The sequence below is a fragment of the Canis lupus genome, chromosome 10 (assembly GCF_048164855.1).
Source record: "Canis lupus baileyi chromosome 10, mCanLup2.hap1, whole genome shotgun sequence".
Classification (NCBI taxonomy): domain Eukaryota; kingdom Metazoa; phylum Chordata; class Mammalia; order Carnivora; family Canidae; genus Canis; species Canis lupus.
This window is the reverse complement of record NC_132847.1, coordinates 76,115,758-76,142,691: the sequence shown is the minus strand read 5'-3', so window position 1 is coordinate 76,142,691 and position 26,934 is coordinate 76,115,758. Positions and strand designations below refer to the sequence as shown.

General features: G+C 50.1%; 1 protein-coding gene and 1 long non-coding RNA gene across 2 annotated transcripts; one reads left to right on the top strand and one right to left on the bottom strand.

Moving 5' to 3' along the window:
- Positions 1-22: 22 nt before the first annotated feature.
- STOM (stomatin) lies at positions 23-25,819 on the top strand. Its single transcript, XM_072842600.1, has 7 exons — positions 23-182; positions 11,915-12,018; positions 13,114-13,186; positions 14,173-14,255; positions 17,637-17,840; positions 19,264-19,398; positions 23,818-25,819. Exons 1-7 carry the CDS (start codon positions 122-124, stop codon positions 24,010-24,012), a joined length of 855 nt encoding a protein of 284 aa, XP_072698701.1. The 5' UTR covers positions 23-121; the 3' UTR covers positions 24,013-25,819.
- Positions 13,086-18,686, bottom strand: LOC140641981 (uncharacterized). The gene is made up of 2 exons (XR_012038604.1): positions 17,403-18,686; positions 13,086-14,428 (listed from the first exon to the last, which is right to left on the bottom strand). It is a non-coding gene; the product is annotated as an uncharacterized lncRNA (long non-coding RNA).
- Positions 25,820-26,934: the final 1,115 nt, after the last annotated feature.

Below are 26,934 nucleotides of genomic sequence, written 5' to 3'. Positions count from 1 at the left end.
CGGGCCGCGCGGGGGGCGGGGCCGCAGCCTGGGTCTGGGCCCCGGGTCTCCGCCGAGCATTCCTCGCGGCAGCGGCTCTTGCTTCGGGCCCGGGCGGGAGAGCGGCGCCTGCGGCTCGGACATGGCTGAGAAGCGGCACCCGGGGGACGTCGAGGCCCGGCGGCTCCCCGACTCCTTCAAGGGTGAGCCCCGCGCCGCCGCCCCCGCCCATTCCCCCGCGGATCCCAGCTCGTCGCCGCTGCTTGGAGCTCCGGGGACGCGGAGGAGCGGGGAGGGGGGCGGGCGCGCTCCGAGGGGCGCGGGGGGGGGGGGACCGACGCCCTGGCGGCCGCTCGTTGCTCCCGCGGGGCCGGCGCCGTTATCCCGGGGCTCGCGTGCGGCCGGAGATGCTTCGGGGCCGCGGCCCTCCCCGCCCCACCCCTCCTGCACCGGCGCCCCCCGGGAGACCCCCATCTCCGGGACTGAGAACCCCCCAGCCGCACCCCTGCCGGCCGCACGTCCCGCGCACGGCTGGCCCCTGAGGCTTTGCCCCCAGCCCTCCCCGCCCCACCTCTTCTGCACCGGCGCCCCCCGGAGACCCCCATCTCCGGGACTGAGAACCCCCCAGCCCCACCCCTGCAGGTGGCACATCCCGGGCAGGGCTGGCCCCTGAGGTTTTGCCCCCAGCCCTCCCCGCCCCACCTCTCCTGCACCGGCGCCCCCCGGAGACCCCCATCTCCGGGACTGAGAACCCCCCGCCCCACCCCTGCAGGCGGCACTTCCCGGGCAGGGCTGGCCTCCCGCGCAGCAGCCTGTGTTCGTGGGAGAAGAGAGGCTCTTTCAGGCAAGCTCCTCGTCCCCCTCATCCTGTCCTCCCTCCACTCCCTTGTCCTAGGGACCTGCCTCTGGGCTTTTGTTTCTCACTAGGAATTCTTTGAAGTGCTCCCTCCCTACTGGGGCCTTCCCTGGCCTGAAGGCAGAAACCCTGAGTGGCTCCGGAGGGGACCGGAGACCCTTGAGAGGGCTACCCCCTGAACCTCCGTGGCCACCTCCGTGGGTGGGGTGGGGGGGTCGGGTTCCAATGGGGAGGTGACAAGCCTCCCAGGGGTGCTGCTTCCTGCCCAGGGGCTCCGAGCGATCCAAAGGAGTTCTGTCCAAGGATGCAATTTCAGACTGGATGACCTTTTAGAGGGGCTGGGGGAGCATTTCCAGGGCCCCACAAAGAACACTATATTGGACTTAACTATTCTGATTAGTTGTAAAGCCAGCCTCTAATAGAAGTCCCATTTCCTTTGCCCAGCCATCCTTCCCAGGAGCATCAAAAGAATTATCCCTCAAAATTATCCCTGCTAAGCACATTGGAGAGTAAACAAACTTCCCAAGTCAGTAGTGAATCAGGAAGGACAGATTTGAAGAAATTGCTACTCCAAGAGGTTGACGTACTTCAGCGTCACACAGTTTATAAGTAATGGAGCCATATTTTATTTTATTTTTTTAAGATTTTATTTATTTATTCATAAGAGACAGAGAGAGAGAGACAGGCAGAGACAGGCAGAGGCAGAAGCAGGCTCCACGCAGGGAGGCCCACGTGGGACTCCATCCCGGGTCTCCAGGGTCACGCCCCAGGCTGAAGGGAGACACTAAACCGCTGGGCCACCCGGGCGTCCCTGGAGCCGTATTTTAAATCTGCCTTTGACTGACTCTAAAACTCGCGTCCATCTCTGTCATAGTTGGTTCTTAGCCTAGACAGGAAGGTGCGTGAGCTACTTACCTCTGTGCCCTGACCTGGCAGGAGACTGGGACCTTGAAGACAGTTTTGGCAGTTTGGTGAAAGCAGTGGGAAATCTGTTTGCAGAAGTTCGTTGGGAATACACATGATCTATTATTTATACTTAATATCCCTTTAGTTGTTTTTTCATGGTCACAGACCAGTTGTCACTTCTAAGTTCTTTTTCTTGGTTCTATGATTAATTTTTCTAGACAGTTACTTTCAGAATCTAATAAAAACTTTGTGCTCCTCAGAAAATTAAACATACAAATCTTTGCTTAGTCTAGGTCACTTTTTTTTTTAAATATCAACCTTTGAGATGCAACACTAGTAGGAAAGCCATTACTAGAATTTATTAAATAGAATGTATTGAGTGCTTGCCCTGGGTCAAACACAGCCTAAGTGCTTTACAAACATTATCTAATTGCAGCCGTGTAACAGCTCCACAAGGTAAACATTATCCACCATTTTACAGCAAGGGGACTGGGTCTCAGTAGAAAAATCACACGTGTGTGTGCTCCAGAGCTGGGTTTCAAACCTGGGCTATGTGATTTTCCACATTCCCTATCTTAGAGCTACCTCCAAACAAGGAACCCATCAGACATGGATGGTGAGAGACAACAGAGAAAGCCCGAAGGAACCTAGCTTCTATCCAGACCTCTTGAATAAGGCGGCTTCTGCAGGAAACAGTGGAATATAAAAGCCCAAACTGTCTTTTTATGATTTTGCTGACAGTCTCAGGAATGTAAATATGACCAAACCTAGGGCAAGACTACTTTTTCTTAAAGCCAGTACATTCCCTTTGTAATGAAATGATGGAGGTGGATTGCAAAGAAATGTATTATAATTAAGAGACACGTCAACAGAATATATCCCTTTGGGAGAATGCCTGAAAATAAGCAGAATCAAGGGACTGATTTGTTTATTACAGTTGTTACAGCTGATTGGACTGGGGAGAACTTTGTAACTTCTTTAATAATTAATCTGAGTCAAACCATCAATGGTCATAAATTAACTCAAACCAATGACCAAGTCTAGTGAAGCTGGCGTGTGTGTGTGTGTGTGTACGCACTTGAGTATATATAGTTGATTAAGTAGGTTCCTTATTATGTGTGTTCTTATTACAGATAGACTAATTGGGTTAATATTATCTTGATAAAGGAATTACAGTTGTCACAATAATACATTTTGAAGTGTGGAAAGGAAAAAAGTTAGAGATTACAGTCTATTGAGAAAAGGAAGTATGTGCCAATTCTCCTTCCTCCACTCTTTTTGAATCTTTATTCTCTGCGACTGGTGAAGAAACTTAAACCCCAGGCATTTAGCCTGACATTTCGGTAGATGCAAGCAATCAAGTTATCTGTTGTAAAGTCTCAGACAATAAAAATTACACCAACTTTGTTCAGTTGTGAGCGCACTAATGGTAAGATGGTACAGTGTAGTGAAATGAGAGTGGAATTCACAATTCAAGGATCTGAACTGAGCTCCCCGTTCCACCCACTACTACCTGGGTCACCTTAGGCACGTCTCCACCTTCCGCGTCCATGTCCCCGTCACCGTCGTGGGTGTCCTCTTACTGCCGTAACTGCCTCCCAAGGCTTCAAGAATCAAAGGAGAAAATTTATGTGAATGTACTTTTGAAACATTAAAATGTCAACTATTAAGATATTTGTGAATGGGGAAAACAAAGAATGAAGTTAACAGTGACTGTTCAGAAAACCTAGTAATTCTGCAGGGAATTTAAATTTATGGACAAAACAGTTGTATGCAAGACAGTCCAAGAAGGTTTAGAACTTTTTTGTCCTGCTCAAATGTAGTCTGTTTCTCCTCCAGAGATGGAGTCCCCAGGCAGGTTGTTAGTCTTGATGTTTTCTCTGCGGTGTTTAGGTCCCAGAGGGCAAGTCACTTTACTAAAAAGTTTATGCCTGTAAATTATATCAATATGATCTTTAGGCTGTGATAAAAAAAAAAAAAGCTCCTATTTTTTGAATGCTTCCTGAGGGCTTTTGTATGAGAGAAGTATTGTTCTTTTCCCTCATTTTACTCCTGAGAAATGTTAGTGGTAGAGTTGGAATCGGATCCCGGAACCCTGAGCTCTTAGCCACCGCCTAGCTTCTTAACCTCAATTAAAAACTGAGCATCTTACGATTTAGTTTCCATATGCTTCTGTCGGCGCCCACTCCCACCTTTTTTTAAAGTAAGCGCTATGCCTAGTGTGGAGCTTGAATCCATGACTCCGAGATCAAGAGTTGCATGTTTTACTGACCAAGCCAGCCAGGCGCCCCCGATTTTTAGTTAAAATGATGTTGCCCTCCAAAGACTTTAATGAGAAAAACCTAATTGTAGATATTTAAGATGTCCAAATAAATGAGCAGGGGCGGGGAAACAATGGAAGAAGTAGGAGGGTTTGGTTGTCTTAATATATTTCAGGTCTAATCTAAATTTAATTAATATAATAACAGGAAATTGCTTTTCTCCCAATTTTTCAGACTATAATTGTTTCTATCTTTCCATCATGGGCGATACTCCGTCCATACGTATTCATTCTGACCGCTGCTTTGGGAAAGGATGATTCTAAAGTGTATTCAACAATTATTTACTTGGCAGATGCTTTTTGAGTACCTGTTATGCTCTAGCCGTCTACAGTATTCGCTCTTCACACTTACCCTCTGAGGAGCAACTCCTGTTAGCCCTATTTTTAAGTGAGTAGCCTAAAGCACAGAAGGTTAAGATATTCTCAAGATCATACAGATAATAAGTGGCAGAGCCAGCTTTGAAGTCATGATGCTATATTGTTTTAAGAAGACCAAAACCTATGGGGTAGATGGACCTTGAATAAGGTAATTACAAGAATGATAAATATGTTTTTAGAGAGGGAAGGTGTTTTAGGCAATTAGGAGAGGGGGGCCTATTTAAGACTCAAGGAGTTTAAATTTAAAATTACTCATGACACCCTCACCCCTTTTTCCTCCTGCTTTGTGGCTTGTAAAACAGTTGAGTGAAGGAGAGCTACAGAAAATTCCCCAAGATGCTTAGGAAACAAAATAATAACACTTCTTTAATTTCCTTGCTCTTTTTGAGCTAGGCAAAGGACTCCCTTTATTTCAACTTGTATTGGAAATCTTTCTTAAAAGGGTTTGTCCCTTCCCTTTTTCTAGTATCTGGTGGCAAACACATTTTATGATTCAGATCCCATAATGCTTGACCAAGGTTGTTTCTTTTGATCCAATATTTGTAGCCCTCAATATATGTTTATAATACGGAGGAAAAGGTACCATCCCCAGCCATGGCTCCTAACGTGATACCTTCTGGCCTGCAGCCACTCCAGCCCAGAGAAGAATTTCTTCCCTACAGGTTTAAGGGCAAGAGCATTCGAAAAACTATAACCCACACCTACTTAAAATAATCATTTAAAAGATGGGTTATAGTGTGTGCTTGTCTGCTTTGAAAGCCTCTGCCCAAATGAACTGCAAGTTGTGATCTTCAATAACCAACATTTTTTTCAACATACATTTATTGAGCTCCTACTGTGTGCTGAGCTCTGCCCCTCTCACTCCACCTGGTATCATTTCTCTCTGTAGTGTGCTGCTGCATTTTTCTCTCTTGACTTTTTTCTCCATTTCTTTTTTTTTTTTTTAAGATTCTATTTATTTATTCTTGAGAGACCCAGAGAGAGAGGCAGAGACACAGGCAGAGGGAGAAGCAGGCTCCTTGGGGGGAGCCCAATGTGGGACTCGATCCCAGGACCCCAGGATCATGTCCTGAGCTGAAGGCAGACGCTCAACCACTGAGCCACCCTGGCTGCCCCTCCATTTCTTCTCTTATCTTTTCTTTTCTTCTTTTCTTTTCTTTTTCTCTTCTTTTATTGTTTCTTTCCATTCTTTGTCTTGCTTTTAAAATTCCAATCATTTGAAAAACTCATAGTAAAGTTTTGATTTATTGGAATAGGTCATTATTAATGAAATAGGTCTTCCATCCTTTTGCCTGTTTCCACCTTCAATGTTTACTCAATCAGGTCTTTTAAAGCCCTTGTTTCAAAATGACTAAAGGAGAGAGAAACTGAGGATCTGGAAACTGTAGCCTTACTTGAAACACTGAAACCTCAACTGTATTCTATAACTCAATAAAGCTCTCCTTAAACAGGTTAATGTATGGGGAAAAAAAAGAGATAGCTGGGTGCAGGGATGAGGCAAAGGGCCTGTGGACCAGATCTAGCTTACTGCCTATTTTTCTATGGCCCAGAAGCTACAAATAGTTTTTATATTTATAAGGTTTTTGGGTTTTTTTTTCAAAATAGAATATTTTGTTACGCATGAAATTCAGATGTCAGTATCCATAAATTTTACTGGAACCCAGCCGCCCACCCGTGTGTGTACAGTCTGTGGCTGCTTCTGCAATACAACAGCAGTTGCAACAGACTCTATGGCCTACATAGCTAAATTTTTTTCTGACCCTTTACAGGAAAAATGTGGAAATCCTGAAACGGAATCTCTGAGGAAGGGTAGTAGTGACCCAAAAAAACATTTATATCCTTAATATTTATACCATCCAGAAAAGTTCAACAATTGCCAAGGCTTTTCATTTCACCCTACTGTTGCCCTGTAAGCAGTGCTGTTAGGACCATACTGTTAGAATGTTTTTGAGACCAAATTCCTAGGCCTCTTATCTCTCCCCACCAAACAGCAGTGTTTTTGGCAATGCACGAAAATATGAAGTGCTTCACTTGCATTCTGGGAAAGGAGAAGGAAAAGACTGTCCTTAAATGTTGCTATTCAGGTATTGCAATAATGTTTGGGCTCATCTTTTTTCTTTTTGTGCGTAATATGCACACAACTCTGAGTTAGATGTTGTGTAAGACCTTTCTGGCCTTTCCCTGAAGAGGAAATCTAATCTTTTGAACTTTGGAATAAAATCTCAATGATAAATGGAATTTATTATTGCACATGATTTCCAGTAGTGCCAAGTTCAGTAGACTTTTTAGCTAATCAGCTGATACTGTATCAGTAACGACATGTAGTGCTCTGAAATTATGCCTGTTATCCTCTTGAAAAGATTATTTTATTGCGTTTTTGGATCCCAACCCAACAAAAATTACTGTACAACTTTTTTTTTTTTCATTTCTTTCATGATTTTGTGTGTTTTCTTCTGTCTCATCTCAGAAAGTCTTTTGCTTTATTACTTTGGGACTCAAGAGGGATATTTCATACCTACTTTGCAGATTTTTTGTGAATATTAGGAAGAAGTTATATAAGGAATCCGCTTGTGATAGGCGTTCCATAAACGGTTATTATTAATAATAATAAAAGACACCTCCAGAATGAGAGAAATTTAAGAATTGTACAATTTCACCTTTTCAGCAAAATTAGTTTACACAATAAAGATGCATGGAAATTTTGCTAAGCATATATGCAATACAGCAGAGTTTCTATTTCAGAAAACTTGACACAACCTAAATGTTCATTAGGTTCATGGAACAATGAAATATTATTCAACTTTTAATAGTAAAGAATATGTACTGACCTGAAAAGATGTTCACAATATAGGGGGAAAGCAGATTTAAAATTATTATGTATATCATTATTTCATTAAAAAGAAAAAAGGATAGGAAAGGTTTAAAGGACATGTAGCAAGGCAGAAAATAATTGCCTTCTAGAGATAATGAAAGCATAGATAATTTTTTAAAAATTTATTTAGCTGTAATTTCTAATTTTCATAGGGACTATATTTTGCTTTTTTTCCCCTCTCTCTTAAAATAAGAGAAAAAAGCAATGTCTTTTAAAATTTATATCAGTTCCCTGGAGATAAGTCTAATTTGAATATTCCGTTAAACAGTGTTGATGTATAAACATAGCCATTTTCAAAACCTTGCTTTTGGTTAGTTAAAAATTTAATGCAGTTTTCAGAAGAGTTGGTAGTAGAAAACAAAACAAAACATGGACAAGTCGTATTTACAAGCAAGTATCATAGGGTCACTAATCTTTAGGAGTGTTCCCACCCAGCAAAGTGTCAAGAATATCAACCAGAATATCTCAGGAATGCTGATTGCTCAGTATTTGTCCTTCACCTCATATAGCTGGTAGGGAGGATTCAATCTTCAAGGTAATGACTGAGAAACGAAGGAAATGAATTTCGTGAGATTTGGGGGAGTAACCGGGAATTTCTCTTTGGCCTGTTAGTGGTAGATGACTCAGTGTCCTAAGAGTAAGCCTCACCTCTCTGAGGAATGTGCTTTGTACACCTTTATGAGCTATAACCAGGTGAGGAAGCACTTCATGGGCCTAGAAGGGGAGAGAATTACATGGAATGGTGCCATCCCCAGTGTATACATTGATTATTTCTAGCGGAACGTTTGAGAAGGGAAAGACCGAGCCCAGTTTTCAGGATATGCACCTCATTTCTTGTTGATCTTCATTTGTAATCCCACGTATTCATTCGGGGCTTTCAAAAAACACCGCATCACCATGGGAACTGAGCACATGCACACATGTGCACACACACAGGAAAAAATACTGGCTGGGATAGGAGAAGAGTAAGGAACATCGCTGCCCTCAGAGAGCATATAGTCTGATGTGTTCAGGACACAGCTATGTGCGTTGCCTGGAGGTAGGGGGCTGGGGGCAGGACTTTAGAAAGTGCCAGGTGCTGTCAGGGAAGTATCTGGCCGCTCTGTGCCTTGTTTGGAATCCATTTCACTTTGGAAGCCTAGACCTGAGCCTGGTCACCAGCCTTGAGACTGTTTTTGCTAAAAATAGGCACAGCTGGAATTAAGAGGCCTTCCTTTGCAGGAACATCAGATTTCATTCTCAGAACGCCTACCATGCTTTCCCAGTTTGGATACTGTCATGAGAAAATGCTCCAAATATGAAAACGTCTTTCATGAACAGTTTTTAATTCAGAGGCAAAGGGCTGAAGGAATAAATTGACTTAGAACATGGGCTCATAGGATGACCTATGTTTGAATCTCCGGTCCTCCTCCATCATGTGGTCTTGGGAAAGCTTCCTTGCTTCACTTAACCTCATTTGTAAAATAGAATTAAAAATACTTGGGGCAGGGACCCCAAATGGGTGGCTCAGTTGGTTAGGTGTCTGCTTTTGGCTGAGGTCATAACCTTGGGTCCTGGGATCGAGCACCGCAGCAGGCTCTCCGCTCAGGGGGGAGCCTACTTCTCCCTCTCCTTCTGTGGCTCCCCCTGCTTGTGTTTTTTCTCTCTCTCAAACAAAATCTTTAAAAAAAAAACAAACAATACTTCACAAGACTTTGCAAAGAGTAAGAGAGATACACACCTAAAGCAGTTGAATAACACCATCTACAAGTGCCTGCTGTGATGTCATCAGTCGCGATGATGCCTGGTGGAGCCTTCTGCACAAGCAGCATGGTGGCCTTGCTTAGTGTATCCTCTTAGTAAATATGTCGATGACCCCACAGCTCCAGGAGATCAACTTAGAGCACTTTTTTTTTAAAAAAAGATTTTATTTATTTATTCATGAGAGAGAGGTAGGCAGAGGGAGAAGCAGGCTCCATGCAGGGAGCCCGACATGGGACTCGATCCTGGGACTCCAGGGGCCTGCTCTGGGCCGAAGGCAGCGCTAAACCACTGAGCCCCCCGGGCTGCCCACTTAGAGCACTTTTATTCAAGTGTGTGTACCACGTTTACCTCGCACGATGACACAGGATCAGAAACCACAGTCATTTGTAGCATTTCTGGTCTTCGTCCTGTAGTTTCCGAGCACTTGACCTGGAGGCCAGCTTGTGTTCCCTTTGCTCCCATGCTCTCAGCCTGAATTCTGCTCATTTCTTGGCATGCCGTGGATTCCAGGGCCCGCCTCCCTGCCATCTTTGCCTTTCCGAGCCATAACAACTGCCCAGCCTACCTCCTCCCCTCTTGCAGTCTCCCTCTCATTATTAAAACAGCCCCTAGAAATATTCCAGAAGCTTCATTGGTTGATAAGAAAAGTGATCGTATCCCTTGGCCTTTTCAGCGCCTCTGCCCTCCACAGAGAGGAAAAACAAACTAAAAATGAGGAAGACCCTGGTTGCAGAAGGTGGAAAATGCAATCCAGGAAATGATGGTTTCCCAGGATGGGAAAGGCAGTCCCTGGCCACCTGCTCACCACCTGAGAGCAAGTCCAGATGCTGCTCCCAGAGACTCTCTTAGGAAAGGAAATTGGTAGAATTTCTGGCCCTTGAGAAGAGGTTTGAGGTTGAATCAATACATACATTAAAAACAAAGGGAAGAGGCAAGACCATGAAGAAAAAAAGTTGTATGGGACAGAAAAAAATGAATTTGACATCCCTGCACGGCTTAGCTTGGAGTCCATTTGCATATTCATGAGATGTAAATTTGATGGTGACCTAACCAAAATTATTTTTTTTTAAAGTATTTTTTTTCAATTTTTATTTATTTATGATAGTCACAGAGAGAGAGAGACAGAGACAGAGACAGAGACACAGGCCGAGGGAGAAGCAGGCTCCATGCACCGGGAGCCCGATGTGGGATTCGATCCCGGGTCTCCAGGATCGCGCCCTGGGCCAAAGGCAGGCGCCAAACCGCTGCGCCACCCAGGGATCCCTTAACCAAAATTATGTAATTAGAAGGATGGATATATTTATGGGGTGGGGGGCGAAGCTAAATCCGCTTCCATAGCAGAAAGTAAGTTATGTTCAAAATGGAGAAGGCAACAAGTAGCAACAGCAGCATGTTTCTTAGAAACATGGACGCATCCACCCAAACACTCGGCCAACAGAGCAGGTGCCTTTGAGGAGAGGAAAACTGGAAGAGGTAAGCGGGGGACTGCTCTCTTTTTAAATTAATCTTGCAGAATTTCAGGACTTTTTAAACTTCATGCAAGTATAGCTGATAAAACATTAAAACACACCAAGTACAGATGCAGGGCGCCTGGGTGGCTCAGTCGGTTAAGCAGCTGCCTTCAGCTCAGGTCATGATCCCGGGGTCCTGGGATCGAGCCCCAGGTCGGGCTCCCTGCTCGGCGGGGAGTCTGCTTCTCCCTCTGCTTTCCCTTTTGCTTTCTCTCTTTCTCAGATCTTCAAACGCACGCACACACGGGCATAGCAAGCAAGGCAAAAAAGGGAGGTGCGAGTAACGGGAGAAAAATAGGTCACAGATCTTATTCCTAAAAATGTGTGTGGTTTGGAAGAATATTCATCACCTCTGGATTGAATAATTTCCCCCTCTTTATAACTTTTCTGAATTTCTTGCATCAGGAAGGTGTTCCCTTCCTAATAAGACAAAGAGCTATGTCGTGTTGCAGGAAAGGATGCAGCTAGGAAAGGGAGAGGAGAACTAGGTACAAAGATGATTAGGACGCCTTGTTCACGATTGTGAGAAATCCGAGGCAATGTGTCTAATCATCAGGAAAAGGATAATAAACTGTGGTGCACGTGCCCAGGTAAACAGGCCAGTCATCTTTAGCTAAGCCGCGCTCTCAGCGTAAATGCTCTCGGCCTCCCTTCCCCATCCTTTGGCTGCCTTCCCTGACAGGTCCGTCGCCCAGAAGCCCCTGACACCCACCGCCGTCACCTACCTGCCCTGCCCCCCGTCCCGCTGTCCCCACTGTGAGTGGCCCCTACTCGTCTTTTCAAAATGCTCTGAACAGGTCTACCTGTACGTGTACCACCTAATAGGATAATTACCTGTCCCGCCCACTGACCTTTATCCTTCCTTCCAGCCAGGACCCAGTCTTACTTCTATTACTTCAGTGCAGAGCACAAGGCATAGTAAACATTAAGTGCCTAATAAATGTTTGCCAGATAAAAATAATGGGGACGGGGCGCCCGGGTGGCTCTGGGTGAAGCATCTGCCCTCGGCTCAGGTCATGATCTCGGGGTCCCGGGACCCAGCCCCGCATCAGCCTCTGCTGGAGGGGGGGCTCTGCTTCTCCCTCTGCCCTCCACCTGCTTTGCCAGCTCACTCACTCGCTCTCATAAATAAACTATTTTTTAAAAAGTCCTGGGGGAAATCTTTGTCCTGTAAAGTAGATTAGAAAAAGTAGCGCCTGCACTTCAGGTTTATCCCAAGAATTAGGTGGGAAAATCCATGTAAAACAGCTAGTACGACGCCAAGCACAGGGGCGTCCGTGACAGAGGATGGGGGGACGGCAGAACTGCTGCGAACGGGGACAGGAGCTATGTATTTTCTGTTTCCGCAGATAGCCCCAGTACGGGCCTTGGACCTTGTGGCTGGATTTTGGTGGCTGTGTCGTTCCTGTTCACGGTCATAACCTTCCCAGTGTCAGTATGGATGTGCATAAAGGTAAAGAATACGTCGCTTGCATCTGCGAGTTAGGTCAGCCGCTAACCTCACAAGCCCACGTAGTGCGTGTGGAAAAGAGAGACCTCCTGGCCTGTGATGCTTTCTCCTTCATCTCTCCCTTGGAAAATTCACTCTAGTCGCCTGCTGTGGTGGAATTTTAGGACTTCCTTTCAGCCACTCTCCAGGCAGTCCTCCTGGGTTAAAGCAAGGGTCACCTTCTGGAATCTGAGGCCAGGCCTGTGGGGTGGCCCCGTGCAGTCAGGACGCTGAGGTTTGCAACCAGCTCCATTGTTCACCGTGTGACCTTTGCCATGTTTTTGCCATGTTTCCTCCCTGTAAAATGGGAGGAAGTAACAACACCCACTTTATAGGGCCGTTGTGAGGATTAAATGATCTATCTAATCATACTTATCCCAATGCCTGGCATATGGTTAAGTGTCCCCCCCCCCCTTGCTGGTTATTTTCTCCATAAAGTTATTAATACTTTGATAAATGACTATTATTTACATATTCCTCACATATGCTGCCAAGAATTTTCAGATCCGTTTATTATTACTATTATTTAAGGAATCAGGAAGCAAAACTATATAGAAAATTTAGTTCCGTTTTTGAGTTTTTTTCTGTATTAACAACACATGAGTAACTGAATGTTAGCGGCTGAAGAGTAAAGTTAGGGATTTGCTCCTCTATACTACCCTATACTTCCACAAGTTTTATACAGTGAAGAGCAATTGCTTTTATAATCAATTTAAAAAACTAGTAAATACATACTATGGTAATTAAACATTGGACATGTTGTTTGTACGTACTGTCTAGATTTTACTTTATTTTTTTTTTTTTACGTTTTTTGTGTTTAAGTGATCCCTATGCCCAGCATGGGGCTCGAACTCACAACCCCGAGATCAAGAGTCGTGTGGCCTAAAAGATGGAGGCAGCCGGGCACCCTGATACTGTTTGGATCTTAGAGAAAAAAATAAAGTAGAGGAATCTAACCCGTTTAGAGCCAAATAAATATTTAAGAGCCATAGATGAATGTACAGCGTATATGAATATGTGTACTCTTCATGTTATGTTATTATTTGTGTTTTAATCTAGATCATAAAGGAATACGAAAGAGCCATCATCTTTAGACTGGGTCGCATTTTACAAGGAGGAGCCAAAGGACCTGGTCAGTACTAGGATTCTGGGTGCTTGGCCTGGGGACCGGATTCTTCGTCTAGTTGATGCGAATTCCCTTATGAGGGTCCCTTATCTGTTGACTTAGAAAAGACTAACAATAGCGGTGGTGCGGGCCAGCCGTGCCGCAGTCACCCTTTCCTTCCCGTGGCTCCCCTCCCCTTCCCAGCCAGCTGATAAGATTATTTTAGGCCAAGAATAGCTGCAGCCCTGGAAGTCTGAGCATGAGAATGCTACTCGCGGAAGGCTTTCTAGATTTGATTCTTTCTGCCTTATATTTGGCAAATGTCCCTTCAGCGCCTGCTGTATTCCAGGCTCTGGAAATCCAAGGGAGCCTAGAGTAGCGCTCCTGCCCTCAGGGATCTTGCCGTCTAGTGGGTACCAACAGGGTGCGGTTGCATCCCACGGGACAGGTACTATGATCGAGTAATTGCAAGTAGCTGTGGACGCCAGGGACAAGGGCCAGACCCTGACTAGTAGGATGAGACCAGGCTTTGGAGGGGTCCCCTTGGCTGAATCTTGAGGCATGGAGCAGTGTTCCCCGCAGAAGGGGTGCCTCGTGCAGGGCAGGTAGAGGGGAGTAAGGCGGCCCGGGACCTGCAGCCAGCCCAGCCCAGCGAGAGCGTGGAGCTCGAGGAGGGGCGCCGGGGCAGGCCACGCGGGACCTCGAGCCACGGTCGGGCTCATAGTTCAGAAAAGGCTGCTGTGCTTGTGGCCGGGAACAGGCGCCCTGGGAGGGATGCCAGAGGACGTAGGACGACTTGGGAAGGATCGCACTGGCCTAGGTGACCAGACGACCAGCGGCAGCGGAGCAAGGAAGTGTCCGCCCCACCCCCCCAGCGGCCGCAGGTTGGGGGAGAGTAAGGGCGAGGGCAGCGAGGCCAACGGGCTCCTTTCAGCTGGTCACGTTGATTCTGGGGGAGTGGACGGGTGCCTGGGTGCTGCTCTCTCCATAATGCCCGTGTTTCTTCGTCGCAGGCTTGTTTTTTATTCTCCCGTGCACCGACAGCTTCATCAAGGTGGACATGAGAACGATTTCATTTGACATCCCTCCTCAGGAGGTAAGGCGGTCTTGGCAGAAGCAGACAAGTCAGCGTCGTGTGTGAGAGGAGCTGGCGGAGAGAGGAGCGGGGCGCGGTGCTACGCACAGGCTCAGAGCTGTGTGCGGTCACCGTTTTCTAGCTGCGGGACTTGGAGCAAGTTCCTTAACCTCTCTCTGCCTCAGTTTCCTCATCTGCAAAATAGAGGTTTTATGTATCTATTTTAAATATTTTATTTATTTATTTGAGAGAGACAAAGCACAGAGGAGGGGTGGGAGGGAGAAGCAGGCTCCCCGCTGAGCAGGAGCTGGAGGCAGGACTCGATCCCAGGACCCCGGGATCATGACCGGAGCCAAAGGTAGACACTTAACCAACTGAGCCACCCAAACGCCCCTAAAATAGAGGTTGTAATAGCAGGACCTGCCTCATAAGGTTCTGGTGAGGACTGCCTGAGACATCAGATGGCCAGTGCCTAGAACAGGGGCTGATAAATCTTAAGTGACATGTAAGTGCTTATGATTATCAGGAGTAGCGTAATGTTACCCTAAGTGTGACGTCGGCATGATCATATTTGTCATCATTTTTACGGCCACATTTCTCTACTATGGGTTTCTGATAGGAAATCTAGCTCAATATAATACTCTTCTTCGGGTTCTTGATTTTATTCTAGATGAACTGGTTAGAAGCCAAAGACTTGGGAGCTTCTCATTTGGCACTTTAGATAAAGCATATAATGTTTTATAATCATAATTAGTCCGTGCTCTTAATAACGCAGTTGGAACTCACAGCAGGGGACCCCGGGGGGCTCAGCGGGTGGGCGTCTGCCTTGGGCCCAGGGCGTGACCCCCGCGTCCCGGGATCGAGTCCCACGTCGGGCTCCCTGTGAGGAGCCTGCTTCTCCATCTGCCTGTGTCTCGGCCTCTCTCTCTGGGTCTCTCATGAATAAATAAATAAAATCTTTAAAAATACAAACAACAAGAACAACAACAACAACAACAAAAAACAAGCTCACAGTAGGATCCCTGAGAAGCTTTGGCTGCTGTGGGGCACAGGGATTGGCACCAGGCCCCGTGGCCACAGTGGCAGAGCCGGGCCCCGTGTTCGGCTCCATACTAACCGCGGTCCGTGTTGGCTCCTTGTGGCTCGTGACGGAGCCACAGCCCTGCTGGGCCGCGTGTCCAGGGGCATCATGACCATTGCAGATGGGAAGCCTGATGGCAGGGGGACGGGAGGGACGGGAGACGTCTGTCAAGTGTGTGCTGGCCAAGGGCCCGCTCTTGTCCCCGGATCTGGGAGCGGCGCGGGCATGTCCCTGCGGGCCCAGGGCTGGTGGGTGGCCGTCGCACCGTAGGACCCGCACGGACGCGGGACGCTGGGGATCACTCTCCCACGAGAACAAGGCTAAGCTGGCCCGTGTTCTCTGCATGTCTTCCTGTGTTTCGGAGAAGATGGCCTCCGAGGAGCCCCGCAGGGGGGCTGGGGGCCCTGGCGCCCTCCTGTCGCCGCCTTCCCGCGGCTCCCTTGTCCCCTGAGCTGAGCGGGGCGGGCAGGCCTTTTCCCGACGCCCCGTGAACTTTAGGAAGGGAGAGAAATGCTCCACCCACCATAAACGGGCAGAGAAGCCACAGCTTTGGAAAGCTCTGGCCGTCCCAGAAATTGTTTACAAATGATACACATTTTCTAAAAAAAAAAAAAAATGATACACATTTTCTTACCACATCCTGGGAAATAATGAATTTTCACACAAGACGGTAACACAGTAGAAGTATTTTTTAAAGATCAGGAAAAAAAGATGAGTGCTGCCCTGCCGGGCGGGCACAGTGCCGTGCGACCCCGCTGCCATCCCCGCTGCCGACCCTGCTACCGTCCCCGCTGCCGTCCCTGCTGCCGTCCCCGCTGCCGTCCCTGCTGCCGTCCCCACAGCTCTGCACCTCACAGGAGCTGCGGCATCCACAGGACCTTCGCCGTCACAGCAGCTCGCGTAGGCTTGGCCGCTGTCGTTAGCCTCGTCTCACGATGAGGGCACCCGGGCAAGTGCTCTGAGAGCCCCTCTGCGGTCACCAGGGGAGGAGGTTCGCGGGACAGCTCAGGTTCCTGACCCTCCCTGCACGCTCTGCATCAATCCCTGCGTCCCTAGGGTCGCCCCTCAGTCAGCCTCGTTGACTCACTGCAGGCGGTCTCGCCAGGACAGAATGCCCTCCGGACGCGCAGGGCAGAGGGGCAGGTGGCGGTGGGCAGCGCGGCACGTGGGACGGTGCACAGGGCGGAGCGTCGAGCCTGCTCCTTAGGGAAGCTCCACGGGGAGACGCCCCTGCAGTGGGGCGTGTGGGGCACAGACGTGAGGACACTGGGGAAAGCGCGGGACGGGACCGTGGTGGGAGCTTGTGGGCCCTACACCTGGTCCCGCGTGGAGCGCGGCCTCGGCCGGGCCGGTGCCCCGTGGGCCACACTGCCTGCTGCCCTGGGCCAGGTACGAGAGGCACGGACGCGCTCGTCCCCGAAGCGTTCTTAGGCAGCGCGCTGTAAAACACGCTTTTACCTCGATCGCACCCTCTAACCGCGTCCCCGTTCACTCTCTGTTCCACTTTGCTGGGCCCCTTAGGCAGAGTCCGTCCCCTGAGGCTCGGCTGCGTGCCACGCCGTCCTCCCTGCCGTGGATACTCGCACCCCCCTCAACATTGCTTCTTCCTTCGGGCGTAGCTCAGGTGTCCCCCTGCCACCCACTGCTGTCCCTCCTTTGTCCATAAAGGCTCCCTTGATGCCCCCCCCCCGCCTGCTGCTGAATGGTGTCTCAATATTTGTTGAATGAATTACCAGCACCGATGAATAAGTGAATGGGCCTTGTTAAAATTCTAAAGGCATCGTTAGCTTTCTGAGTCCATTTGGGCTGCTGTAGCCAAATCCCATACGCTGGGTGGGTCACAAATAACTAAAATTTACAGCTCCCGGTCCTGGAGGCTGGAATCCAAGGTCACGTGCCAGCGGGCTCAGCGGCTGCGTGGGGCGGGGTGGGGGGGGGGGCTGCGTCCCGGGTCATAGAGGACCCAGGTTCAAGCCTCATGAGCCAGTCACATCCCAAAGGCCCCACCTCCTCACGCCATCACATTAGGGGTCAGGTTTCTGCCTCTGAATTTCGAGAGAACACAACATTCAGCCAGTAGCACTTACCAAAGAAAATCAGCCGCTGTTTTAAGATGTTCTGCAGAAGAACATTCCTTACAGTTCAATCAAAGAAGGATTTGGGGCACTGGGGAGGCTCAGTCGGTTGGGCGTCCTGGGACGGAGTCCTGCCTCGGGCTCCCCGCTCCTCCTCCTATCTCATGAATAAATAAATAAAATATTTTAAAAAAATTAAAGAAGGGGCTGGTTGGCAGACGTAGCATCGCGTTCTTTCCGCCGCAGATCCTCACCAAGGATTCGGTGACCATTAGCGTGGACGGCGTGGTCTACTACCGTGTCCAGAACGCGACCCTGGCCGTGGCCAACATCACCAACGCCGACTCCGCGACCCGTCTCTTGGCACAGACGACTCTGAGGAACGTCCTGGGCACCAAGAACCTTTCTCAGATCCTCTCGGACAGAGAAGAAATCGCACATAACATGCAGGTGAGGCCCCCCCCCGGGCTGTCAGTCGCCGGAAATTCAAGACGAAGCCCAAGGGTTAGTGATTGTTTGACGACTTTTGACAAATGCCAGTTGGGGGCTCGCAGGCCAGGCTTCTCTCTTCGCGGGGAGGTTTTCTCAAACTTGATGGAAGGGAATATTTTCTGTGCAGACAGCTCGTGGGTTAACAGCTCGGCTGCATGCATGATTTTTTTTTTTAATTCCCCTTCAGTGTGTGTGTTTTTTTTTCCCCTAGAATTAGTACTGATTTTTGTCTTTAGCACGATAGTTCCAGGGTCGTCCCGTAGGACAAGACCATGCGGGTGTGGTTAATGCTGTATTCTCCGCGCAAGGCCCAGGACTTCCCTTGCCCCTCGTCTGCTTTCCAGTCTTTTTTGAGTAATAGATCATGAATCAAGCCTGACTTGTTCCAAAAAGATAAAGTATGAAAATCCAAGATCTTTGTTATTTGTATAAATGTCATCGTGTGAAATCTAACACCTGGTGCCCGCAATGACCGCAGGGAATGGAAGCTGCGGTTTTGTTCCTCCCACCGTAGAGGAACGCGGTTGAGCTGGAGGAAGTAGGACGGGGACGCGGGGCCCTGGGGGCCGGTGGCGGGCGGCTCGCTGTTCTGGTCGCGGACCTCGGACGCGGCCATGCCGTCCGCTCGTGATGCGCTGCACGGTTAAGGAGTCGCAGGAGACATGAAAACAAGCCATCACGGTCCGGCCCTTTTAGGAAATAAAAGTTGGCCGACCCCTGCTTGAACTTCGTAGCAATAGAGTCAGGATCAGCTCCCCGACCACCACCCGCCCTCCTGCGGCCTTGCTTCCCGCAGAGGACGCCTACCTGCTGCCCTTCTGCACCCCCCGCCCCCCTGGCCCCTCTGCCCCCCTCTGCCTGCCTTGGGCCCCCTCTGCCCCCCTCTGCCCCCTCCACCCCTTCCACCCCCCTCTGCCCCCCTCTACTCCCCTCTGCCCCCCTCTGCCCCTCTGCACCCCTCTACCCCTCCTGCCCCCTCTGCCCCCCTCTGCCCTCTCTGCCCTCTCTGCTCCCTCTGGGCCCCCTCTACCCCTCTGCCCCCTCTGCCCCCCTCCACCTCCCTCTGCCTCCCTCTACTCCCCTCTGCCCCCCTCTTCCCCCCTCTGTCCCCCTCTGGGCCCTCTCTGTCCCCCCTGGGCCCCCTGTGCCCCCCTCTGCCCCCTCTGCCCCCCCTCTGCCCTCTCTGCCCCCCTCTGCCCCCTCTGCCGCTCTGGCCCCTCTGCCCCCCTCTGCCCCTCTGCCCCCCTCCGCCCCGCTCTACCCCCCCTCCGCCCCCCTCTGCCCCCCTCTGGCCCAGCGCCCCGCCCCTCCCCAGCCCGGGACCCGCCCCAGCCGTCAGTGGGCTCGACCCTGCATCGTCGCCGGCCTTCTCTCCTACCAGTGCACCCTGGACGACGCCACTGACGACTGGGGAATCAAGGTGGAGCGCGTGGAGATCAAGGACGTGAAGCTGCCCGTGCAGCTGCAGAGAGCCATGGCCGCGGAGGCAGAGGCGTCCCGGGAGGCCCGCGCCAAGGTAGGCTCCCTCGCCTTTCCCTTTCTTTCCTTCCTTCTTTTCTTTTGTTCTTTGCCCTTTCTTTCTTTCTCTCTGTAGTTTTTCCTATTGAGTTTTCTTTTTAATTGCAAAACAGTGAAATGTTGTTACAAAAGTGGAAGTAGCCCTGGAGTGTTGGGTCAGGCTGACAGCCTCCCTGTAGCTTCAAGCCACATCCCCCTGGGACCGCCCCATGACCGTGCGAGACGGGCTCGTCTGACCGAGGGGGAGGGCGGCCTGCTGCGGTTCCCCAAGCGGGTGCGCTCACGGCTCCCGTCGCCCCACGACTTCCTGGGAGCGCAGCGTGCAGCAGAGCAGCCCATCCCTCTGCGGCTCGGGGCCCCATATTTTACGTTCCCAGGCCCCCGCCAAGCACAAACTAACAGTTCTGACTTCAGAGCCACTGGGCGATCCCATCAGTGTGCTTACCATTCACTCTTCCCCCCTTTTAAAAAAGATTTTATTTATTTATTCATGAGAGACACAGAGAGAGGCAGAGACACAGGCAGAGGGAGAAGCAGGCTCCATGCACCGGGAGCCCGACGCGGGACTCGATCCCGGGTCTCCAGGATCACGCACTGAGCCAAAGGCAGTGCTAAGCCCTGAGCCACCAGGGCTGCCCTGATTTTTCTTTTTTTTTAAGTGATCTCTACACCCAGTGGGTGGCTTGAACATCACAACCCCACGATCAAGAGTCACACGCTCTACTGACCCAGCCAGCCACGTGTCCCACCTTCCCTATTTTTGTCTCCTCTTTCTCTTTTCTCAGGATCTTCTTCCTTCTTACTGTTCCCTCTTCCTCTCTGTCCTCATAACTTTTTTTTTTCCACTCCTCTTTCTCTGATGTCTATTTTTTTCCCTCTTTCTTGTCATTACCACCTCTGGAGCCCGCATGGGTGCATGCTCCCAGTGAGAGGTATCAAGGAAATATCGATCAACCTAACCCAGGAAAGAGGCTCTCTGGAGCTACGGGGATATCTCACCAAACCCAAGGTTGGGAAGTAGCGTCGTCTCCCCACGACTGTCAGGGGCCACAGTGCAGTCCAGCCCGAAGGAAACTAATCATTCCGTTTCCTGGGCCCCACCTCACTGCTGACAGCTTGAGGGCGGAGGGCCTGACTCCAGTTCAGCACGCCTTCCCCATGGAACACTAACCAGGACCACCAGCCTTGATCCCACATTCACGGCAGGGAGATTTTCTTTAGCAAACGTTTGGTTAAAAGATCAAAGTCAGGGCAGCCTGGGTGACTCAGCGGTTTAGGGCCTCCCTTCAGCCCAGGGCATGACCCTGGGGTCCTGGGATTGAGTCCCGAGAAGGGCTCCCCGCACGGAGCCTGCTTCTCCCTCTGCCTGTGTCTCTGCCTCTCTCTCTCTCTCTCTCTCTCTCTCTCTGGGTCTCTTATAAGTGAATAAATAAAATCTTTTTAAAAAAAGTCTAAGTTGGATATTAATAAGGTCCCACAGCCCCTTGCTTGTGAATAGGTGGAGGCAGAGGGTCAGTTCTCAGAGGAGGAGTTGCTGTGGGCTTGACTGATCTACCGAGATGCAAGGAGCAAACCAGTCTGTTGTTTTGCTGGAAAATAGTAGTAGCCAGAGAGGACTGAGGCAGAACCAGGCCCTCTAGGAGGATGCCCTTTAAGCCACGGGGTGGGCACTGTAATTTCTTAGCCAGCACTGAATAGAATAGTAGCTCATTCGACACACTGTACCCAGAATCTTCTACCAGCCAGAATGGTTAGGTTTTCCTAATGAGATAATTGAGCTCCTGAGGACAACCTGGTGATCCCGCAGAGCCCTCGGTTGCTGTCTCTCAAAGTCACGTTTCGAAGACCGAGTGGGATTTCTGGTGACGCTAAACATCCCCGACTCTAATCTAGTTAGTATTTGGAAGGTCGGGAATTGCTTTTCCGTACAACGTAGCATTAACCCCCAGCGCCATTGCTAAGCCGTATTGACTAGAACTTAGGATACACAGATGACCTCGAATGTCAGAGCCCAAGTGGTCCTCAGAGACTATCCTCTGAAGGTGACAAATAACCTGGCCCAGATGCTGCCCCCCCAGCCTCCTATTCCCCTGCCAGTAATTAACCACAGCATTGTTTTCCACTGAGCTTAGACTTGACCTCAGAAACCTTCTGCTGTGTTCCAGGTAACAAGCCTCAACTGCTTGGAATGGCCCTAAAAATAAAACTTGTTTGCCATCCCCCTGTTCAGATGAAAAAATTGAAGCCCAGAAAACTTATGTGATTTCCTCAAGGTCACACAGTTGATTATTGGCGGTAGAAACTAAAATTCCCCTCTGCTCCTCACTATCCCCTCTGGGCTTTCTGTGATAGACTCAGCCTCCATGCAAGTGTCCGCACCAGCTAGGAAAGAGAATTTCTTACAACAGCGGGAAGACGTAGAGGCAGCCGGTTGGAATGTTGAATCACTGCGCCTCCATTTGGATGAGACTGTAGGGACCTTCTAGAATAGTCTTGTGGACCTGGGCAGTGACTGTCTTTAAGACTACGGCAAACGGGATCTCCGGGTGGGTCAACGGTTTAGCGTCTGCCTTCAGCCCAGGGCGTGACCCCGGGGTCCTGGGATCGAGTCCCGCATTGGGCTCCCTGCATGGAGCCTGCTTCTCCCTCTCCCTGGGTCTCTGCCTCTCTCTGTGTCTCTCATGAATAAATAAAATAAAATCTTTTTTTTTTAAAAAAAAAAAGAAAGATTAGGGCAAAGACATAGAATCACAAGGAGTCTCTCTCCTCTGTAAAATACGGTAAGTAACCCTGCACCGACCATAAGGCCATCTGTTCAAAATCCTATGTTCAGGTTCTCGTGGAAAATAGGGAATCTGTTTCTTCAACATATGAGCTGTGAAGGAAAAGGGTAGGAGAGCCTGTGGATTAAGAGACTTCAGAGAGAAATTCCTCAAGCTAATTAGCCATCGGGGAGATGCAGTCAGATCACAAGCAGATGCTGCACTAGGCGTCCACCAGAATGGCTTCAAAAAAAAAAAAAAAAAAAAGGAGGAGAAAGAAAAGTACCGAGTGTGGGTGAGAGAGGAACTGTGCTCGCATTCTGCTGGTGAGACCGTAAGTTTGGTGCCTCCGCTTTGGAAAACCGCCTGGCAGTGTGTGCACTCGTGTGTTTACCAAAAGGCCCGCACTAGAAGGTTCACAGCAGTACCGTGTATCGCCCCAAACTGGAAACTGCCTACGTGTTCCAGGTGGTTGCAAGGATAAAATTAGCTTTATTCACGCGAAGGAAAAACCATACAAGGAAGAGAATGAACGTACGAGTGCTCGCAGACGTGCTTTGGGGGAAAGGAGCCAGGCACAGAGGAGGACGGCGCCTGCCGCAAGCTGGACAGTGTGTTAGCTGGGCCTCTTCTTCAAGTTTTTAGACCAGCGCTTATGCCCTTGAGATGCAATCCCTTTCACACTTACATCCTCCCTCATTTCCTTTCTTAAAACTCTCAGAAGAGCGCCCGGCACGGGCTTTCAGGTTCGTATTCCCAGGCCTGGTCACCTATTAATTGAGAGGGTGGAGGACAGACGTGTGGATCCCCGTTGTCTGCGCTCCTCGGCCAGTCTGCCGGGGCTCCCCAAGGACCAACAGACCAACCCCTCGTACCTGAAAACGCCCGGCTCTCCAGGGATGGTCTGTCGGTCCGAGGGGTTGATCAACACGGGTTTGCTGGGCAGACGCCCCACGCCCCACAAGCAGCTCGCTTTCCCTCCATGGCCTGGGCTTGGGGACAGCCCCGCAGATGCTGCCTCCACACCGTGCCTGCCTGCTGGGTCTGGCCTCCCGGCCGAGAGACCAAGGGACGGATGGGAGGAGAGGAGATAGCCTTGCAGCTGGTCCGTGTCCAGACCAGGGGGAAGAAACCTCCAGACCATGTCCTTATTGGACACGAGATGACATGGAAGAAGCCAGAGCCGGTGCTCTCGGGGCAGGAGCTTGTTTCTGCACGCTGTATGCACGCGCCTGCCCTGGAGCGCAGTTACCGGAGTCACGTCGAGTGCACCTGGCACCTGCCCCGCCTCACGCACCTCGGTGGGACGTGTTGGTTACCTTGAGAAATTACGGTTTTTATCCTCTAAACTGAGGGCCTCTCTCAGTCATACCACATCCCCGCCCCCTGTCTCAACCCCTGCACCGTATTTCAAATTGTCCCTCCGCCCAGTCCCCCGCGGCGTGCAAGAAGGGCCACAGTGCAGGAGGACGGAGGCCTTGATCTCCGGCAAGTCAGGTGCAGGAGGAAGGACGTGCGGAGACTGGGCACCTGGAAGGGATTTCCTTAACGCTGTCTTGGTCGCTCCTGGAACGTTTCGTGTCCATACCCGTTTGACGTCTGTCACACGACAGCCACCTTCTAGAGGTTGACCACTCCCGTGTCCTGTTCCGTAGGTCATTGCAGCCGAGGGAGAAATGAACGCATCCAGGGCCCTGAAGGAAGCCTCCATGGTCATCACCGAGTCCCCTGCGGCCCTTCAGCTGCGGTACCTGCAGACCCTGACCACCATCGCCGCGGAGAAGAACTCCACCATCGTCTTCCCCCTGCCCATTGACATGCTGCAAGGCATTGTGGGGGCAAAGAAGTGAGCCCCAGAGGCCAACAGAGATGCGCCCTTCCCGGCCAGGGTAGGGTGGGGACCAAGTTAGCCCTTAAGCCGTATGAAGAGTAGGGAGGGCGAGCCCTTGACTATCCTTCCTCTTTCCTTTTCCGTGTGTTGACTGCAAGGTTCTTAGAATGTGTAGCGACCCTAGCAACAAAGATTGTAAGCTTGTAAACACTGAGGAGGGGGCGGGAGGGGACTGGCGACATCTGGAAGGTAATGTCTTACTCCTTAGAATATTTAAAAGCCCATATATTTAGATCATTACGTAATAGGGTCAGTGCCCCTTCCTCGACCTTCACTGGGCCTCCCGCACCCCCTAGCTGCAGCCAGGCCAGAGGCAAGAAGACCGTGACAAGCACCACTCGACGCCCAGGCCAGACCGTGCTTTGCAGAAAGCAGTGACCAGCCTCTCTGGGCCACACGTGCCTTACTTGCGGGGAATCTTAAGGAAACCTTCCCGCCTCCCGCTTACTTTCTAAACCCAGGCCGTGTTTTAAAAGTATCCTCTCTGGAGAGTAGGCATTTCCTTCCCTGTCCCTGTCCACACGGGACAAAATCAGTGTCAAGATCAGTGAAAAAGATCATCTTCACCCTTGAAAGACTCTTAAACCCACCGTCACAAAGATTATATCCTGTAGGAATAATAGGTTTCTTCTCTTTCCGTTTTTGAAACTTCTTTGAGCCTCTCTAGGACCAAATGATTCCCCTGTGGTCTTTGAAACCAGCTACATACTTATCACAAAAGTGCTTTTTTCCTCACTTTTGCCTATTTTCATATATCTGGTTCTAGGTGGTTTTTGAGCTTTTTAAACGAAACCCGCAAGTTCTATAAACACCTGTTTATATACCCATTTGAATAGCTTAAGGATTAATACTTTTTAAGGACATGTCTTCAGAAAGCCGTTCTATTTTCCTCGACTGCATGCTGTTAACTGTCGCACGCTATGAAATACTTTGGTGGCCCGCCCAGTTCATTGAATACTCTAAGGAATTCACGATATATTGGGCATATTAACAGCCAATGAGCTTGGGAGGACACCGTCAGACCTAGGATATATATAGGGATCTAGGGAGTCTTCTCTATTTGCGGGGTTATCTTCTGTCACCTGTGTCCGTGCTGAGAGAGGAAGTGGCCAGCACCCCCCCCCCGCCCCCCGTGAACCATAGTTGTTTCTTTTATGATATTAAGAAGCACCTTCAGTTTTGCAAATGCCCGTGAATCTGAGCAACCTGGCGTTTTCCTGTTGGGTCTGAAAACCTGGCTGGTGGAGGCTCTGGATTCAGCTAGAGAAGCCTTAGGAAGGGCAGCTTCCGCACCCGGCCACCCTTCACATCTGTCCTCAGCTCCGGACTGCGGGCGTCCCTTCCCCGCTCCCCCATTTCCAAGCTTAATTTAGGAAACCCTGAGCCACGTACCCGGCTTTGCAGCCGAATTTATTAGGTGTACGTGATGCATTTTGCCTTGGAACCTGAGTTACTCATTTTAAACAATGATCTCTGTTTTTTTGGTGGTGACCAGTGAGGACCAGGAAACAACCCCACATCCTGGCTAAAAATCTCTTCTCAGCTTAGAGGAGTAACAGTGCTTTCTGCTTCTTGGGTTTCCCTGTTTCCAGATACCAAACAGTCTTCACCCCTCTGCCTTGTGGTTTCATAGCCCAATAGGGTGGGATTAAATTGCTTAAGAGGGAGGAAGCATAAGGGGCTGACGGGGAGCGTCGGTGCAAGATCCCTTTCCACGTGGCCTCTCTCTGCAATGCTGTACGTAATAAAGTGTGCACTTTTACTCATTTTCCTTGGTGAGAGTCTGTTTCTGCCTGCATTTGGTGTCTGGGTTTCACTTTTCAGAAGGGGCACGAGAGCCCCTCCCGTCCCGGGCCGGCCACGTCGGCTTCTTCATGTGCTCTCCGCAGGCCAAGAAAGGAGGAGAGGTTACATTCGTCCATCTGTCCTCTCTCGTCCAGGCTCCATGGTGCACCTGCACACATGTCTTCCCTGGGGAGTGGGACCCACGGACACCCCGAACCCTTCGCCGGGTTAATTTCCCTTAGTCCTCACCGTCTGTCACCCAGTGGTCTGTTGCATCCCCAAGGCTTTGCACGCTGCCTGGCCCCAAGTCCCCAGCAGACACCTGCTGACCAGCCCAAGGTCCGACACAGGATGCAGAGGCCAGCCTCCATGCGCCGGTCACGGCGCTTCACGATGACTCACGTTGCAGATGACAAAATGTAATTTAATTAAACAAAATTTTTTTTGAGATTTTATTTATTTATTCATGAGAGACCCAGAGAGAGAGGCAGAGACACAGGCAGAGGGAGGAGCAGGCTGGGCTGAAGGCAGATGCTCAACCACTGAGCACCCTGGACGCCCCTGAGGGCAAAAATTGTTAGGAAGAGAAACTATGTGGTTGGTGTGGTCTTGTTCTCAATTCATTATTTTGCCTTTGAGAGCAAAAGTCCACGCAAATCAGCGGCCCCAGGCAACTTCCTTTTTCCGAGAGCACCGTGCATGTTAAAGTCCGCAGCCGCCCATGAACTGCAGGTGCCCAGGAACGACTCTGAATGCCGGTAGAGGAACTGCATCCAGGGGCAGGTCTACCTGCAGTTTGTCCCCCTCACAAGTTTCCAGGGTGTGAGCCGCTAGTCTAGCTAGGCCTTCACCTGCCTCAGGGAAGACCCTGGAAGCTCCGAGCTGTAAATGCTGCTCTTGTTTGCATTTGTCAAGTTGATCCTGACCGTGAAAGTGACCCTTTGGGGTAAGTGAGGCAGGTCCAAACCCTTTAGCACAGCGGCTGAGGTGCCCCTGGGTCCTGCCCGCCTCCCGGATGCGAGGACACCTCCTCCGGCCGGGCAGCTATTGCCTGTCCCTGAGCACATCCTGCCTCCTCGTTATTCCCTCTGTACTT

Bases quoted from the DNA above. Each gene is read 5' to 3' on its own strand.
- STOM (XM_072842600.1), top strand. From the start codon at position 122: ATGGCTGAGAAGCGGCACCCGGGGGACGTCGAGGCCCGGCGGCTCCCC. The intron at 14,256-17,636 runs GTAAGGCGGTCT...TTTCCGCCGCAG, and splicing joins TTGACATCCCTCCTCAGGAG to ATCCTCACCAAGGATTCGGT. The intron at 19,399-23,817 runs GTAGGCTCCCTC...CCTGTTCCGTAG, and splicing joins CCCGGGAGGCCCGCGCCAAG to GTCATTGCAGCCGAGGGAGA.